This window comes from Daktulosphaira vitifoliae, unplaced genomic scaffold (assembly GCF_025091365.1).
Source record: "Daktulosphaira vitifoliae isolate Bord-2020 unplaced genomic scaffold, ASM2509136v1 Scaffold_1, whole genome shotgun sequence".
Classification (NCBI taxonomy): domain Eukaryota; kingdom Metazoa; phylum Arthropoda; class Insecta; order Hemiptera; family Phylloxeridae; genus Daktulosphaira; species Daktulosphaira vitifoliae.
The window spans coordinates 922509-939916 of NW_026099572.1; the positions used below are offsets into that span (position 1 = coordinate 922509).

Here is a 17408-nt window from a genome sequence, read left to right on the forward strand (position 1 = left end):
ACAAAATTAATAGAGAAAGATTATTATTGTGGTTTTGGATAAAAAGTAAATGTATGGTTAAAATTAATACGTGAGTAATGAATTAGTGCTTGGAAAGATAAAATAGATCATAAATAGGCAAAAAATTAAAAGAAGTGATTATAAAATTTAGATACGAAGTCTGAATTGAAGAAATTGAAGTAGAGGAAGAGTGGGGAACAAAACGCTAAATTAGGTATAGAGATTGAAAAAAATGTAATAATGAGTTGACTGAATAAGTTAACTGTTCAATGAGAAATTTACAAGCAAGGTACTGATATTAAACTTCGATGGAGGGAAAAACGCATTCCACCTTTAAACTTACATTTGGGGTGGAGTTAATTGAACCTAAGATTGTACGTAGACAGAAAGTAGGGAATTAAGTTTATTACAATGTACGGTGGAGGCAGACGAATACAGAATGATCTATAATCTATTTTAGAATGTATAAGAGTCCTAAATATAAGATGATGGGAAGAAAAGTGGGAGCCACGTCAAGTCCTCGTAATTAAACATTACAGGTTAGAACAACGTGATAAAGTAGAATAAAGTTATTTAAAATGTAACGTCTATTGAGGTTTTTAGTCAATTTTGGGGCCAAGATAAGTGACATAATCAAAATAGGATTAACAAACATTGTTAAGATAAATATTACGATATTGATATATGCGTATTCTTGTGAAAATAATGGATTTACTCTTTTCTGAAGAAAATTAAAAAAAGATAAATGAAGAGACATAGAGAAATTTTGGAGAGCATTATTATATGTTAACCACAAGTGATTTAGAAGAAAAAAATGTTTATGTCATCAGCATTAAATAAGTATGTGAGATAAGTAAAGGTATATGAATTGAATAAAAAACACCACGAACATAAACAAAATCACTGCAATAAAAACTTTTGATAATGCTTACAGTAAGTCGAAAACTAGAAAAATTGTTTGATAATAGAGGATTTTAAGGAGTTAATGGAGGTGTGTTTTTAAAATAAACTTATTTAATTTGCAAAAAAATGAAGTCCAATAGGATAATACGCAAGAACTCATGCTCCACTTTTAGAAATAGGTATGACCATAAAGTATTTCCAGGAGTCAATAATATTATTAATCAATAATTCATTTTAAATAGTAAAAAGTATATTAACTACTTTAATCGGTAGATGTTTGAATATTAAAGGAGAAATACTATCTAAACCGACTGCAATGAATTTCTAGAAGAGATAGCTAGGGAAACTTTTTAGCGGCAGAAAGGGGATGATAGAAAGTTGGTATTATTATACCGTATATAAGGTGCGAAATTTAATAATGAATTCGTCGAAATTAGAAACTTATGGAGATGCCACATTATTGCAAAACCAGGCGTTATTGGTAGCTGGAGAAGGTCGGATGATACAGTTTGTAATTTTATAGCTTTGGTTCAAAATTAAGAGAAGGATTTGGTGGTATTTTATTTCAATTTTCGATACAACATAAAGTAATGAAAAGAACCCGAATCTATATTTTTAAAAGTGAAAAGATCTGGCTTTAACTGTGATTGTATAGGAAAAGTAGTTCCACAAGAAGGATGCGAATTATGACGTTTATTAGATAAGTGTTTAGATAGGATGGAAAGTTTGGCACCTCTCAGTAAAATATCAATAAAGTTTTTCTATTTACCAATAGGAAATATAGATGGGAACAACAAATCAAAAAAGGTACCAAAAAAAAAGAAAAAGCTGTCCAATCAGCTAAATCTAAGTTGAACAAGAAGCTACGATTAGGATTGTTAGAAAACGAGTTTTTGTCAAAATAATCTGAACAATGAGTATTTGTTCAGAAAAGCATGTTAAAATAGGGTAGTGATCACTACCATAAAGATAACACAAAACTGAACAGGATGTGAATAATAAAATATTTGGAGGACAGAGTTAGGTGAACATTAGTATCGACATAAAGAGGATGGTTAACTCTGGTAGGAACACCTACATTAATTATACAGTAGTTATGTTGGGTTATGGTTGAATGGATAATATTCTCTCTAACATTAGAATTTAGAAACCGCCATGCAGGAAATTGGCCATTAAAACCACCCACAATAATAGAGTTATTAGAAACTAATTATAAAGTTCTGATAAAATATGGGTAGAAGGACTAGTTGAAGGAGAGATATAAAGGAACCATAAATGGAAAGAATTATTATTAGGTATTAGTACATTAATACCCACTAGGTCAATAGAGAAATAGATAAGCATTTATTTAAGGTTATCTTTGAGTGTAATTGGACGAAATTGTAAAGAAGAATGGACTAAAATAATGACTTCGCTGTAACCATTTGTGGATCATAACGAATTTAGTGAAAATTAGGTAATACAAAGTGCTTGTTAGGTAATAACCTAGTTTTAGAAGGCGGAGAACTTAGCATTTGTTTTGGGAAATGAGAAAAAAAAAATCTTGGACCCTAGATAGTATACTTCTAATATTCCATTGTTAAATATTTAGCATCTAATTAAAATATAAGAGAGAAAAATAAAAAATAAAATGATAATAATAATAATAATACAAAAATATATATAAGGGAAGAGAAAGATATATAACTATTGAAATATAGATAATATACAATGTATATTTTACACATTTTTGCATTTTTTTTATAGCATTTATTAAATAATAATTAACTCAACAATTATAAACAAAGAAAAAAAACGGTAGCACAGTAAAGTCGCGGCACAGTATAGACGTGGCATTGTTGGGACAAGTATAGATGATATCTGACAGTGATTATTTTAATCGCTGTCAGAAATTACTATCATAAGAAACTCTTCGATGCAAATCTGTAGATTGTGTTTTATTTTAAGAAATTGGTAGATTATTTCAAAAGCAACAATAACTCTTATTCCCTTATTTTTATCCCGATTAGTTATTTGATTTATAATTATGATATATGAATAAATAATAATTATAGTAATTAAATTTAGTATGATATTAAATATTATATTCGTCATAATATTGATATACTAGGCATGAGTGTTATAAAATGGCCTGGTCAAGGTGATTTTTGGTCGGATGATTTTCGAGTAATTTTTTTCTGGAGACGATAATAAGATAGCAGGAGTAGGTATAATCATGAATGAAGATATGGGAAAAAGAGTCAACACCGTTATTCAATATAATAGTAGAATAATTGCTATTAAAATGGATACAAAACCTGTTAACACCTTCATTATCCAAGTATATATGTCTACCTCAGGACATGGAGATAACGAAATATAAGAACAAATTGACGAAGTTATAAAGTTATCAAAAGAGAAGGATAATATGATAATAATGGGAGACTGGAATGCAGTTTCAGAAGAAATAAAAGAACAAGATATTTCAGGTGCTTTTGGGCTGGGAAAAAGAAATCAATGAGGCGAAAGACTAATAGAGTTTTGCAAGGAACAAAACTTAGTGATCACATACACTTTATTCTCACAGCCTAAGCGTAGAAGGTACACGTGGACTATGCCAGGTGGGGGAACCAGATATCAAATAGACTACATCCTTGTTAGTAAAAGATCAAGTAAAACAAAGCAAAAGCTTCCCTGGAGCAGACATAGATAGTGATCATAATTTAGCCATAATGGAAGCGATGGGAAAAGCCATACAGATATAATATGTAGAATAGCGCAGGCCAAACAGGCCTATTATAAAAAGGGAAATCTTTTTACTTCAAACAGAATAAAGCTGGACACCAGGAAAGCACTTATAAAAAGCTTTATGTGTAGTGTAGCTCTATATGGAGCAGAGACTTGAACAATAATAAAGGCTGAAAAATCCAAAATAGAAGCCTTTGAAGTATGGTGTTGGAGAAGAGCACTAAAATTTCATGGACGGAAAAAATAAAAAATTATTTATTTATTTATTTATTTATTTAGTTTACGGGATGTATCCCTTTTTTTACAAGCTATGTTTACATATTTAATTTTAACTAATTTTGAGAGAAAGATACAAAACAAACAAAATTACATAAAAACAAATAACAAAAGACAAATAACAAAAGACAAATAAAAAATGTTTACAACTAATAAAACGAAATACGAATAAGATATTGCAAAACTCAATACAAATATTATTATAATATAAAATTAGGATCCACATTAGCACTTCTAAGTAACCGGCGAAGGGGTTCATTCATTATAATGAGGTTTTCAGGAGAATGAATACCCAAAATCAATATGGAATACGTTAAGACTGAGGAGAAAAGCATGGATCGGACACGTAATAAAGAATAGTTCTTGGATAACCACAATAATAGAGAGAACATCGAAGGGAAACCTGGAAGATGAAGGCCCAGAAACCTATTTCTAAAGCAGGTGATAGAAGATACCGGAATAGGAACATACTGGGAGATAAAGAGGATTATAAGTAACAGAAACAAGTGAAGAGAAACATCAATAGTCATTTAACCAATCTTCGGATTGAAAAAAAAATGATATAAAATAATTTAATATTGTAATTTTTACGAAGATAATATAAAAATAATAAAGTAGTTGTATATTTCTTTACTTTTAACGCGTATAAAAATTTAAAGGGCTTGATACAATACTATTCAATAAAAATTGTTTGTTATTTTTAACAAAGTTATAAATTTTATACACTGGACTACAAAGAACTTTCATCAGAAACAAAAATATACTTTTCTAAATCAACTTTTTGCGATGTTTTCAAATGTGCAATTAGACTTTTTCTATCACTTCTAAGTTGAAATATTATTACTTATTATTAAAAAATAAGTAATTACATATAAAAAAAACCCAGCACAGGGGGGTTGCGGCATAGTGGTGACGTGGCATAGATGGATCAAGTATAATGAAATCTGACAGTTATTAAAATCACTATAAAAAAAAAACGCTTCGATGCAAACCTTTAGATAGTGTTAAATTTTAAAAAATTGGTGGATTATTCCAAAAGCTACATGATCTGCTAGTTCATTATTAATATCCTAATTAAGATAAAGTATGTCGAATGAAAAAGGGATTATTAAAAAATATTATTTCTCATAAAAAAATTGTGTTGATCCATACACTTTTTAATAAGTTTAAAGTAAAGTTAATTATAAAGTTAAAAATGTAAAAAATAAAATCGAGAATTTTCACACAATAATATCATTCGGTAGCCATTTTCACCGTAAAGATAAAATAAAGTCCGAAATTTTTTTTTTCCATAATAAAGTAAATTACATTAGCTTTAATTTAAGATATATATAACAGTATCAGACTTACCGGAACTCTTTCAAAAGTTAAGTTGAAAAAGTTGTCATTTTAAATCATCCCCTGTGGGTAAGTAAAGGATAAGAATTAAAGAAAAAATATACTAAATGATAGGTAAGTATCTAAGGTATCTATAAAAAAAAATTATAATAATTCGCCCATTTTTAAAAAAGTTATGGCAGTTTTAAGTAAAAAAATTGAAAAAATGTCAAAAATTAGCGATTTTTAAATTTGTAATTTTTTGGTGGATTTCCTCCATTTACGAAGAATGAGGGAAATTTTTTCAATTTTTGAGGGTAATGTCTTCGACTAGATACTATTTGTGATCTTTTGACTTATCATTGAAAGAAGTCGGTTCGGTGAGAGCTGAGAAAAAGTGAGACAAAAAAAAAAACAACATATCATGGTAAAATTAATACCTTCTCAGCATTGCATCGAAGCTAAAATAAAATATGAAATCCAAAATTTTAACACAAGAGTAGCATGATTTTTTAAATACAACAGCCATTTTTATATAAATAGGACGTAGCATAAAACTTAGTTTAACATAAAATTATTTTATGTTTGTGACAGATATAAAATTAAAACATCATATCATAACAACATCATCAAACTAATAACTTCTCAGTTTTGCATCAAAACTAAAATTTGTCTCATTTTTAACTTAGGAGGATAGTATAAAAATCGATAGATTTTTTGATAATTATAAACAAATTTTAATTGTATACAAACCTAAATAATCTGTATTATCGTTTTTATTTGCCCCATCTGTAAAATATAATTGTATATTATTTATGTAATCATTTTTGATATTGTTAAAAAATAATATTTACTGTTGGGAAAAAATACCCTTGAATAATGCCTATATCAATTGTTGGTCAAATTTAATTAGAAATATATCATATATAATATATCACAAATATATCATTCTGAAATTTGTACTGGATTATGATCAATTGTACATAGTTAACAAATAGCAAAATTTAAATGAAAATTAATATTTTTCAGAATTTCATGCGATGAAAATTTTTCCTATATGAAATTTTTAAGCTAGGTAGACAGAAAAGTAATGCAAATAGTAGTTACCTAAATATAGTAAATAATAGTACCTAGAGCCCGATAAACGTAAATGAAAATTTATAAAATTGATACGGTCCGAAAGATTAGTAGTAGAGGATAGTAGACACTAGTATGGATTAAAGTCTGATAGTGATAATTATTACTATTAAGGGCCAAGCATAAGGTTAAGGCGAGGATAACAAGGCAAGAGCCCTATGGCGCCACACTTTGAGGGGCGTCAAAAACTATGAATACAATTACATATTGCATAAAATGTATTTGGTTTAAAAATATACTAAATATGAGGAGCAACAATTAGCAAGGCACTGCCACTAAACAAATTTAGATATTTCGATACGATATCGTTAGCTTACTTTTACTTTACTTTACTTTCGATTACTTTTACAATTATTGTATAAAAAAATTGGTTTAATTAATAAAAAAGTACTATTTTGTTTAACAAAAATATTATTGTTATTAGATAATTATATTATATTATTAGATCTATAAAATTTTTTTTTATTTTTCCAAATAGTTTTTTAGTGTACCTAGTAAAATTGAAGATACAAATCACCGAATATTTGTAGCATTAAATTTAGTTAAACTTTATCTTGATATGAATGTGTTAAGCTTTCGTGGATTATCGTAAAGCTTGAAATGTTTATGGATATGTTTTCAGTTATGAAATGACATTCGGACTCGTTGCAGAGTCGATCTTCAACGATCGCACTAAAAATGAACGAGTCCGAAACATCATCTTATGACTGAAAACATGGATACATCCATAAACATTTCAAGTAAAACTTTATCTTAAACCCAAAATATTAATGCAAATTTTTTCAAATGCTGTAATACATATTTAGTCAGAAACCCTCGTCAAATGTAGTTTTTTCACTTGGGTTAATCTTTTTGGCGTTTTCAAAATTTGGGTTTACAAAAAAATTGTTTAGAATGTTTTGATTTTTTCTTATGTTTACAAAAATGATTGAAATAAGCTTATTCTTATGAAAACAAAGTTATTCATTATTTTAAACCTTAATACAGGGTTTTACTAAATTACATAAAACCTTTTTGAAGAGGAGATTTTTCCCAAAAAATTGAAAATAAGCCATCATTGAACATAATAATAAATTATTATTAATAAAATATTAACATACTTGCTGAAATAATCACACCTCCGATTAAAATAGTCAACTTCAATATAACCAAAATTTGATAACATTTTATACTGAATCTATAACAAAAATAAAACATGTAATTATTTTTACTTAAAAGATAAAAAAGAAATGAAAATAAAACTACTAATTTTTATTTACGAGTTTTATATAACAAATTTATTTAAGTGAAAACATTTTTATGATTGAATTATAATTTTTATTATTATTAATTTAATGATACATTTATTACTCTTAAATAAAATAAACTACAATTTAATGTTATGATCATGCTAATTTTAGAAATAATTATCTTTACGTGAGTCTGCCAAATAAAGACTGCTCAACTGATGGGTATAACTAAATTATAATAACAAAATAATTCTATTCAACGAATGAAAGAAAATTTTTAATTATTTTTGAAAGGTATACAGTGATTTTTTTTATCATAACGCACTCAATTACTTGCTGAATAAATATAATTTAAATATTTTATTTTTTTGGTTTTCTATAGTTACCCATTGTTTTTGAATTAAGAACTATGTAATATTTTTTAAGTTCATCCCTTATGCCTTGTAAGGATGTCAACTTTTTTGTTTTTTTCAAAGGAAACATATATTTTGAATTTAATAAAATGTTTGAGTTTTTAATTTAATAGTAAATATTATTTTAATTTTTAGTATAACTTTATTTGTTTATTAGATATAAACATTTAAAGTATCAAATTTTTAAGTTAATATACATATATAATACACAAGGGATTACAAATACAGGTAGTTAATTGGTAGTTTATGACGTCGTTGTCACAATCAAGGATTGTTTATTATCAATTATGACTATCAATAGATATTCTTTCTGTATTGTCAGTTAGTGTATTTTAAACTTACAACACTGTGCTTTACTACCATTAATAATAACAATGCTGTATACCTGCGAATATTGATGTGATAAAAAACTAATTAGCTACCTGAATTTGTAATTCCTTGTGTATTATTAACTCAAAAATTTGAAACTTTAAATGTTTATATCTTATAAACTAATAAAGTTATATTAAAAATTCAAATGCTATTTACTATTAAATTAAAAACTCAAACATTTTATTAAATTCAAAATATATGTTTCCTTTGAAAAAAACAAAAAAGTTGACATCCTTACAAGGCATAAGGGATGAACTTAAAAAGTATTACATAGTTAATAATTCAAAAACAATGGGTAACAATAAAAAACCAAAAAATAAAATATTTAAATTATATTTATTGTGTAAGTTTATGATAAAAAAAATCGTCCTGCATAACAAGCAAGACGATCTCGAAGTTAAAAATATTGTTTTAAATATTTAAGTCTATTAAAATAGTTTTATTTCTTAAGAAACTTTAAAAGTTCTACTAATAAATTTTGTACTTAACTAAATGATTAAATAATCTAATTAAATACCATCGAATCATAGTTGTTAGTAATAAATTATTTTTAATGAATTTAAAACTGTCTTTTTATTATTATTTTTAATGAAAAAATCAATTTTTTTTTGATGGCTAATTCTTCATAGTTATAAATCGTAAATTATACTTAAAAATTTTAGAAAAGTTAAGAAAACTCGTTTTTTATTAGCGCATTTGATCCTATAATTTATTTTGCTGGAAAAATTATACATAGCTTATTATGATATTGATATGAAAACTGAAGTTAAATACTTATATCAGAATTTTATCATAAACAGGTCCAAAAAACAGTGCCATAAGATGTACTTGGTTTAACAATATATATTTTATATCAGTTGATGTTATAGCTTTTGTATATAAAAAATATTTTATACTTATACCACAGATAAAATATTATTTGTCCCTCAGCTAGATCACGATGTTAATGTAGTAATTGCCATTGCTTTTATACGATAGTCTATAAGATATTACTTATAAAGATTCCGGTCAATAATCAAGGTTGGAGCAAGCTGTGGACGCACGAGTGGCGGACATTGTGTCAGAACAGAGACTAAGAATGGGAAACCAATATTTTGTTTACTTGGCTTATTAATACAGTCATCGATGACAAGTCGTGTTTACTGTTATTTGTAGCGTGTTCAAAATTTCTAATCATAGTCGTAACTAAGAAAAAAATGTTGGAATAAAGTGTGATAAAGCTATCGACGCCATTTAATTGTATATAAATTTAAGGATAATTGAATTAAATTATTGAACTATTATAAAATTTTTTTTAATAAATCAATAAACTCGTTATCAACATAAATCCAATAACCTATCTGTTAAAAGAATGATAATTTCTTGTTATTTTTGTTAGAAAAATTAGAAATTAATCAATTTAAAAAATATTTTGTTCAATTAAAAAAAATATATTATTGAAAATATATCGATGAAAAAATTGTTGACTTTGAAAAAAAGTCTTTTCAATGTGACCTTTTTAGTTTTTTTATTAAAACTACCAGTTCAAGTCAACACTATATTGAAATTAAATTTCATCAGTACATTAATTTTCTTCATCTTAGTATTTATATGAATTATATTCATATTTTCCTTGTTTAACAATTTTTGTAAATGTATTCAAAAGTATCTAGTTATTTTAAAGTTTAAAATATGTATTATATTTATCAACTAAAATAAAATTTCTATTATTATCTTTATTATGATGTTACTTTTCTTTGGGAAATAGCCAAAACAATAATTTATTTAATGTAATAAATGTTTTTACTATCCATAAAGAACGGTTGGAGAACGATTATTAATCCCATAATTATACACAGTAATATGATAGCAGAATATACAATACATGTTTAAATTTTAAAAATATATACAAATAATTATATTCAACAAGATTGAAATATCTAATTTTTTTTCAAGAAATCTAAATGGTTACAGATTTTCTATGTGATATTTGTAAAATTTTGTTGATAAATAATTTTTTATTATCGTTTAAATAATTTCATTGTACATGTTTCGGATATTCACAAAATGATGGTTTTACACACAGATACTGTGTGTAGTTTGAATTAGAATACTCCTTTTTAGTAATATTTTATATCAGTGGTTCTATGTATATATTTAAAAATATATAGAGCTCAAAGCGGGTAAATACACAGAACAAAGAAATTGAGTTCTATTTCTTATTAGTTGACTTAATTCCGAATCTCACTTTATAATTATTTATTAGCTTCGATATGAAGCAGAGAAAATTTTGTTTTTACTATAATGTATTTTCTTTCGTTCATCACACAGTTTCTTCAAGACTAATATTGTTTAATTATACATTTAAAGAATAGGTCTCTAAAATAGTTAGCTTAAATATCTGGAATTTTAGTGATTTTGAAACCGTGTATAATTTAAAAACTAAGTATTCAAATAAGTTTTATTAAAAAATGCTATAATTTCTTATAAAACAAATTAATATTTACGAAATATTAAATGATAATATTAGAACAATAATTTTTAAATAATTCTATCAAATACAAATTAAACACAACATTTTTTTTCTATTAAAAAACAAACCAATCCCCCTGTTGTGAAAATTTTGAATCAGCTTTGGTATTCAAAAAGTCTATTAAACCAAATTAAAATTATCTTAACATACTACATGATTAAAAAAAATATTGGTCTTCAAAATAAAACGTTAAGCATTTTCAACTTGTTACTGTATACCTATATCCTTCAAAACTACATCAAATTAAAAACCTAAGTACAGAAAATATTTGAACAAAGTCACCTGAGTATATGAAAAAATTAATATTTAAAAATTTTCTAAAAAATATGATTACTTCTAACTTATATAACATAAAGCTTTGAAATAAACTTTAACTTATTTAAATATTTAAGCTTTAGTTAATGTCTTTAATATGCACTTCAATATTTAAAAAATTGTACTGACAATAATAATTATTGTCAGTACAATTAGTCTGACCATTTTTTCTTCTATTAATTTTATTAGCAGAACAATACAACAGGACAACAGCCATTTCCTTGTTTAAAATATTATATGTTATATATTTGTATAAACATAAAATTATTTTTTAGACATTAGTTTAATTTAATTTTTATTAGCCTCGATTAAGAGTGATTCAAAAAAATAAAAGTAAATTATATTAGTAAAAATGACTAATTTTACAAATAAATTAAAATTTTACTTTCTTAGGTGGCTTTGTTCAAAAATTGTACTAAGGTTTTTAATTTGATGTAGTTTTGAAGGATACAGATGTATAGTAGTATAGTTAAAAAAATTTAAAGTTTTACTTAAATAAAAGAAATAGTAAAAATAAAATTAAACTAATATTTCTAAAAAATAATTTTTATCTGTGGAAATTTTCAGTACACATTCATTATTTCATTTTTACAGTGTAGTTGTAAATTATCTTTTAAGTCAGCTTATTGTTGAATTTATAAAATAGAACATTTGAAATGTTATTTTGTATGTTTGCCATTTTACATAGGTCAAAACGAAGATTTTCTAATTTCTGATCAATTAGTTACATAATGTAGATAATTCTTTTAAATAAATGCTATAACACCAATATTTACTATTAAGTGTATGATTTTTACATAAAATGGCTTTCATAATTGTTACGTTTTATACTTTTTTTTAAGTACATTAATTTTAATAAATTTCTTCCTAAACAGATTTATTGTACTTAATAGTTGATTAAGTATCATTAAATTATGAAAATAAAACAAAAATCTGAAATAAGAGTTATTGTATTGTTTAAAAATTATTACAATATAAAAGTTGGTATCATTTTTTATATATTCAGACTCTGAATAGACTGAATAAACCGACTTTAAAATTCAAGGTCGGTTTTTATACACGTTGCACATAACACAGAACAAGCACTGTGCACTAGGGTAAACTATTACCACCTTAGTAAAGTACAAATGCTTAAGTGTTCGACAATTATTCAGAACAGACGAGTGTGTATACTTCAAGTACAGATTATTACCGTTATTGGACCGTGTATATGTGTAAATAAATAGTTTACAGAAACAATAAAGATCATTTTTTATTTAGATTATAATCTGATTATAAAATGGTCATATATGAGCAAAAAAAGTCAATTAACATGTTTATATTAACATAATGCTTCATAACATCGAGACGTTTAATTTCATAACTCTATAAAATCCTATTTTACTAAAAAAATGAACATTTTTATTATTTAAAAATTTACTTCATCTATTTCATATTTTATAATATCAATTTCAATATGTAATATGGCGTTATATTATTAAATCACTCAGTAGTTTTACTTCCATTTGTTCCTCTCTTTTAATTCTCCATATATTTATAAATCCTATAAGAGCATTCTTACATATATGACTATAGTCATGGACTATACTATTTATTCACTTATATTGATTCCGTCTATCTCTATGTTATCCAACTTTTTAAACATTTCAATTAATAATACCAAAAATGTCTGTTATTCATAGTTTTTCTTTATGTGTTTATTAAAACTTTTCTAATAAATAATCAACTGACACTTTTAACTGACAAAGTTTAGTACTAAGTGATTCAAAAGGTGACTCTTTTTTTTCAATTTAAATATATATTTTTCAGCTAAATTCCTTTTAGAGTTGAATGTTATATTATCGACAATAACATACCACATATAATAACAATTTTTTTATATAAGTGTAAAAACTAATATTTATTCAAATTTATATATATATATCTATGTATACATATTACTTTGGTAAAAATTTTTTGTTTGTTCAATTAGTAAATTATAGAAAAAAGAATAGAATACTACTTTACAACATGGAGTCTTAATAAGTAAAAGGGCGTTAGCGACAGTTTTTACGAAAATGAGATATAGGTGTCAAAATATTTTTTAATTTTTTATAAATCGAATTGTTCAAAAATTTTTTATGTAAAATTAATCTTTATGTGTAACAGTGTAATTAAAAGATTTAAAGGAAGAAACGTTTCGTTTACGTCCTTTTGATATTTTTACTTTTTCTATAGATACAAGATAACTGATAGTTATTAGTTAAAATAGGTAACTTATTTGGTAAGAAGCCTAAGTCCTATAGTTTAATAAAGATCTACCGGGATTATCCAGTTGTTCCGGTGAGCCCACACGTATTTAGTTAATGTATATGCTTTTAAATAAACAGCTTTTTTATTATATTAGCTCCTAGTACATCTTATGTAATTTTTTTGGATTCTCAATCATATCTTTTGGATATCTTTTTCAAGTCGTTTCTCAGCAAAATCCTCTCTCATTATGTATAAAATCACATCTTTGTTATGAATTCACTCGGAAAATTTTTTTTTTCATTAGATTCCTCCTAGTCTTATACGTATCACGGGTATTGAAATAACAGACCTTTTTGCCACTACCTTTTCTAATTTGATACTATCATCAATTGATGGTAGTAATTTCAATTAACTCTATTCCTTTAAAAGACTATCTCTAATATTTTTATAAACTGCTTCTACTTGCTTGGCAATATAAATGATCTGCCATATTTACAAACTACGCTAAGTAGTGTAGGTATTTCGGGCAATGAAATGTAGACCTTCTTGCCACTTCCTCTTCTAATTTGATACTACAATCAATTAACTCTATTCCTTATAAGGATTATTTCTGATATTTTCATAAAATTTTACTCTTTATATGTGTTTAGCGTTGATAATGGTAACATTGTTTCTGAAATACGTATCCGCGACTTTTCAGTAATTTTTTTGTGACTTTTGAGTTTAATATTTTTAATATTCATTAGTTTTCTAAATTAATAATAAATAATTACATCAAGCATCTATCTAAAAAAAAATTATATTGATTTGATTATTTTTACAAAAGTGATGGCAGTTTTAAGTAAAAAAAATGTCAAAAATTAGCGATTTTTAAATTTGTAATTTTTTTTTAGAGATTATAATCATGTACAGGGAACGAGGGAAAATTTTTCAATTTTTGAGAGTAGTGTCTTCGACTAGATACGATTTGTGATCTTTTGACGTATCGTTGAAAGAAATCGATTCGATGAGAACTCAGAAAAAGTGGTAACAGACACACACAAAAAAAATAAAAAAACACATCATAGTAAAACCAATAGCTTCTCAGCTTCGCATCAAAGCTAAAATTATGAATATTAAACAATATACGCTACTTAAAATTTACGTTATTTGATGAAAAAACAGTAACACAGTGGGGTCGCGTCACAGTATGGACGTGGCATAGTTCGGACAAGTATAGATATTCTTTAGTTTTCTAAATTAATAATATTTTTAATATAGTTTTAATTTTATTTAATTAATTAGCCACAAGTGATCAATTCTCATTATTCTTTGTAAATAGAGCTGTTAGACAATTTTGTAAGACAATATTAGACAAATCTTTCATAATTTTTATAAATAATGAATAAAAAATTAAAATACAATGTTCGTTAAGATAAAAAAGGAAAAGCTATCTGAAATTTCGATTTCTTGGAAATAAGGGCATTAAATTCAGAAATCATACAATTTTTTATTAAAATGCCCAATTTTATAATTTTAAGCATAGCAACGGTATACCTAAATCGTCCAAAGCAGTATCAAATTTAAGGTTTCTTTATTTAATATACAATTAAAAGATAATAATGACTTTTCGATGACTTGTCTTCTTTAAATAATAGGTCTCTAAAGTTAAAAATTAAAATTTGGAAATGGTTTAAAATTTGTATGAGTTTCGAAACCGATAAAAAAAAATGTATATGACTTGTACGAAATAGATTTTTGTAGTTTTGATACAAAGCTGAAAAATTATTAATTTTATCATGATGTGTTTACATATATTTTACAGAGTGCTCAGTAAGTAGAAAACAGGTCAATTATTACAAATAATGAGAACAATAGACACTTTCTTACTTACTGAACACTATATATTTTATTTTGTGTCTGTCAGGTCTCATTGGACCGATTTTTATCGGTATACATCAAAATATCACAAATTGTATGTAGTTGAAGACATTATACTCAAAATTTGTACACATTTTCTTTGTGCCTATAAATTGAAATTTCAAAAAAAAATACAATTTTTAAAATCTGTAAATATTGTCATTTTTATTTCTTAAAACTGTAATAATTTTTTGAAAAATGAACAAATCAAAATAATTTTTTTATATAATTACCATAGGTGTTATTTTTTCCTTTGGTATAAATTTTTTGAAAATCTGACACCCTTTACCTGCCCACAAAGAAAACTCAAAATGTGTTTTACATACAAATTTAATTATTTAATTAAATTTGTGAAAAAGTTTCGGAAATTCTGGGTCTTTACAATATAGATTACATTAAGGTTTTTATTACGTACTATAAGTTAAAAAAAATTTGTCCAGGCGACTTATCTTTTACATTCAAAAGTCCTCTATACATGGAATTTTTATGTTAAAATTTTTAATTTTAAATTGCTTAAACTTTATACATACGTAATTTTTTTTTTATATAACTTTATATACAGCGTGATCTGTATATCATAGACCAATCGATTATTCTCAAAATAAATACAAAATTAAAAATATTTTTTTGATTTCTTTTGGTACTATATTTCATGATTTATCAGTTAATAGATACTTTTTAGAATAATCCTTTATAATTTATAGAGGTGTCAACTTCATTTTTTTTTTTAATGGAACATACATATTTAACTAACTCACAAAATAAAAAATGATCTAATTAATACACGATTAGTCAAAAACCACTTTTGGACCAGTTCTTTGAAAGTTATTCTCATTTTTACACTTAGGTGAAACGAAGAGTACGACGTATAGTCCCGACGTATAATAATTACTTAAGTAATCTAAATATTTACTAGTTAAAAAGTTATTAGAACTGTCAGGATATGAGGTTTCACTCTGTATATAAATAATTAAATGTTAAAATGTGACTAATTAATATTATAAATTATTCGAATACAGAAAAAAATTTTTTTAAATATTTATTTTCTTGTATTTTTTTTCTCTCAACATGACTCTATTATTAACTTTAACCTACTCTGTTGTTTTCTTTTATTACTGTAATTTGACTGATTATATAATGTATTGAGTTTTTTTTTTTTTATTAATGATGACAATATTTATACATACTAATTAAATTAAACATAAATGTAGAACAATACTTACATAAAAAAAGTAAACATTTTTTAATGTTCAAGAAAATTTATTATAATTAATGAATAATCATTAATATAATTTGTATAAATAACACTAAACTTGTAAACCAATTGATAACACTCCAGCTGTCTCACCACAATTACTGTTATTTAAAGAACTGTAGATTAAAAGAAAAGATCTGCTACTTCAAACTACAACTAGTTAAAATAATGTATAACATCTGGAGGGGGAAGCTTAAGCATTACTTATTTCCATAATGTAGTATACAGAGTGATCGGCTAACTAAATCTCACATAATATCTTTAAAAATTGTGTTATAAACAATTTTTTTTTTTTAATCATTATAGATATTTTATGAGCTGTTTCACAATTTTCGATGAAAATCTTTAGATAGTGTTTAGTTTTAAAAAAATTGGTGGATTATTCCAAAAGATATATTATACTAATCATAATTTGTGAATTTAAATTTAGAATTTTTTTGGAGATTTTCCCCATTTCCCCACAGAAATTGTATGTGTTCTTTAACTTTGATGTCCGTTTTCACCACAAAGACAAGTCCAGAGGTCAAATTTATTTTTTCAAAATAAATATATATTTATAAGCCATATTATATATTTTAAATAAGCTTTAGTTTAAGGTGTATATAAAAGTTCCAATATTCCTGGAACATTTTCAAAAGTTAAGTTGAAAAAGTTTCCATTTTAAAACCCCTTTTGGGTAGGTATAGGGTCAAAAATATATCAAATGATAGGTAAAGTATCTATAAATAAAATATTATTTGTTCATTTTTAAAGAAGTTATGATAATTTTAAGAAAAAAAAACTCAGCACAGGGGGTCGCGGTACAGTGGTGACATGATTTA

General features: G+C 25.1%; 1 protein-coding gene across 2 annotated transcripts in view; it reads right to left on the minus strand.

Annotated features, from left to right (window-relative positions):
* The window catches only part of LOC126895885 (collagen alpha-1(IX) chain-like), a 61020-nt gene extending 44310 nt beyond the window's left edge, over positions 1-16710 (minus strand). The window contains exons 1-3 of one of the 2 annotated variants that reach the window (XM_050668189.1): positions 16556-16710; positions 7461-7537; positions 5977-6012 (exon numbers count right to left, since the gene is read on the minus strand). In XM_050668189.1, the coding sequence (XP_050524146.1) occupies positions 5977-6012; positions 7461-7537; positions 16556-16572 (130 nt within the window). In that variant the 5' untranslated portion in view covers positions 16573-16710. The remainder of the gene's footprint in view (positions 1-5976; positions 6013-7460; positions 7538-16555) is intronic. The other variant, XM_050668190.1, reaches the window with a different exon arrangement.
* Positions 16711-17408: the final 698 nt, after the last annotated feature.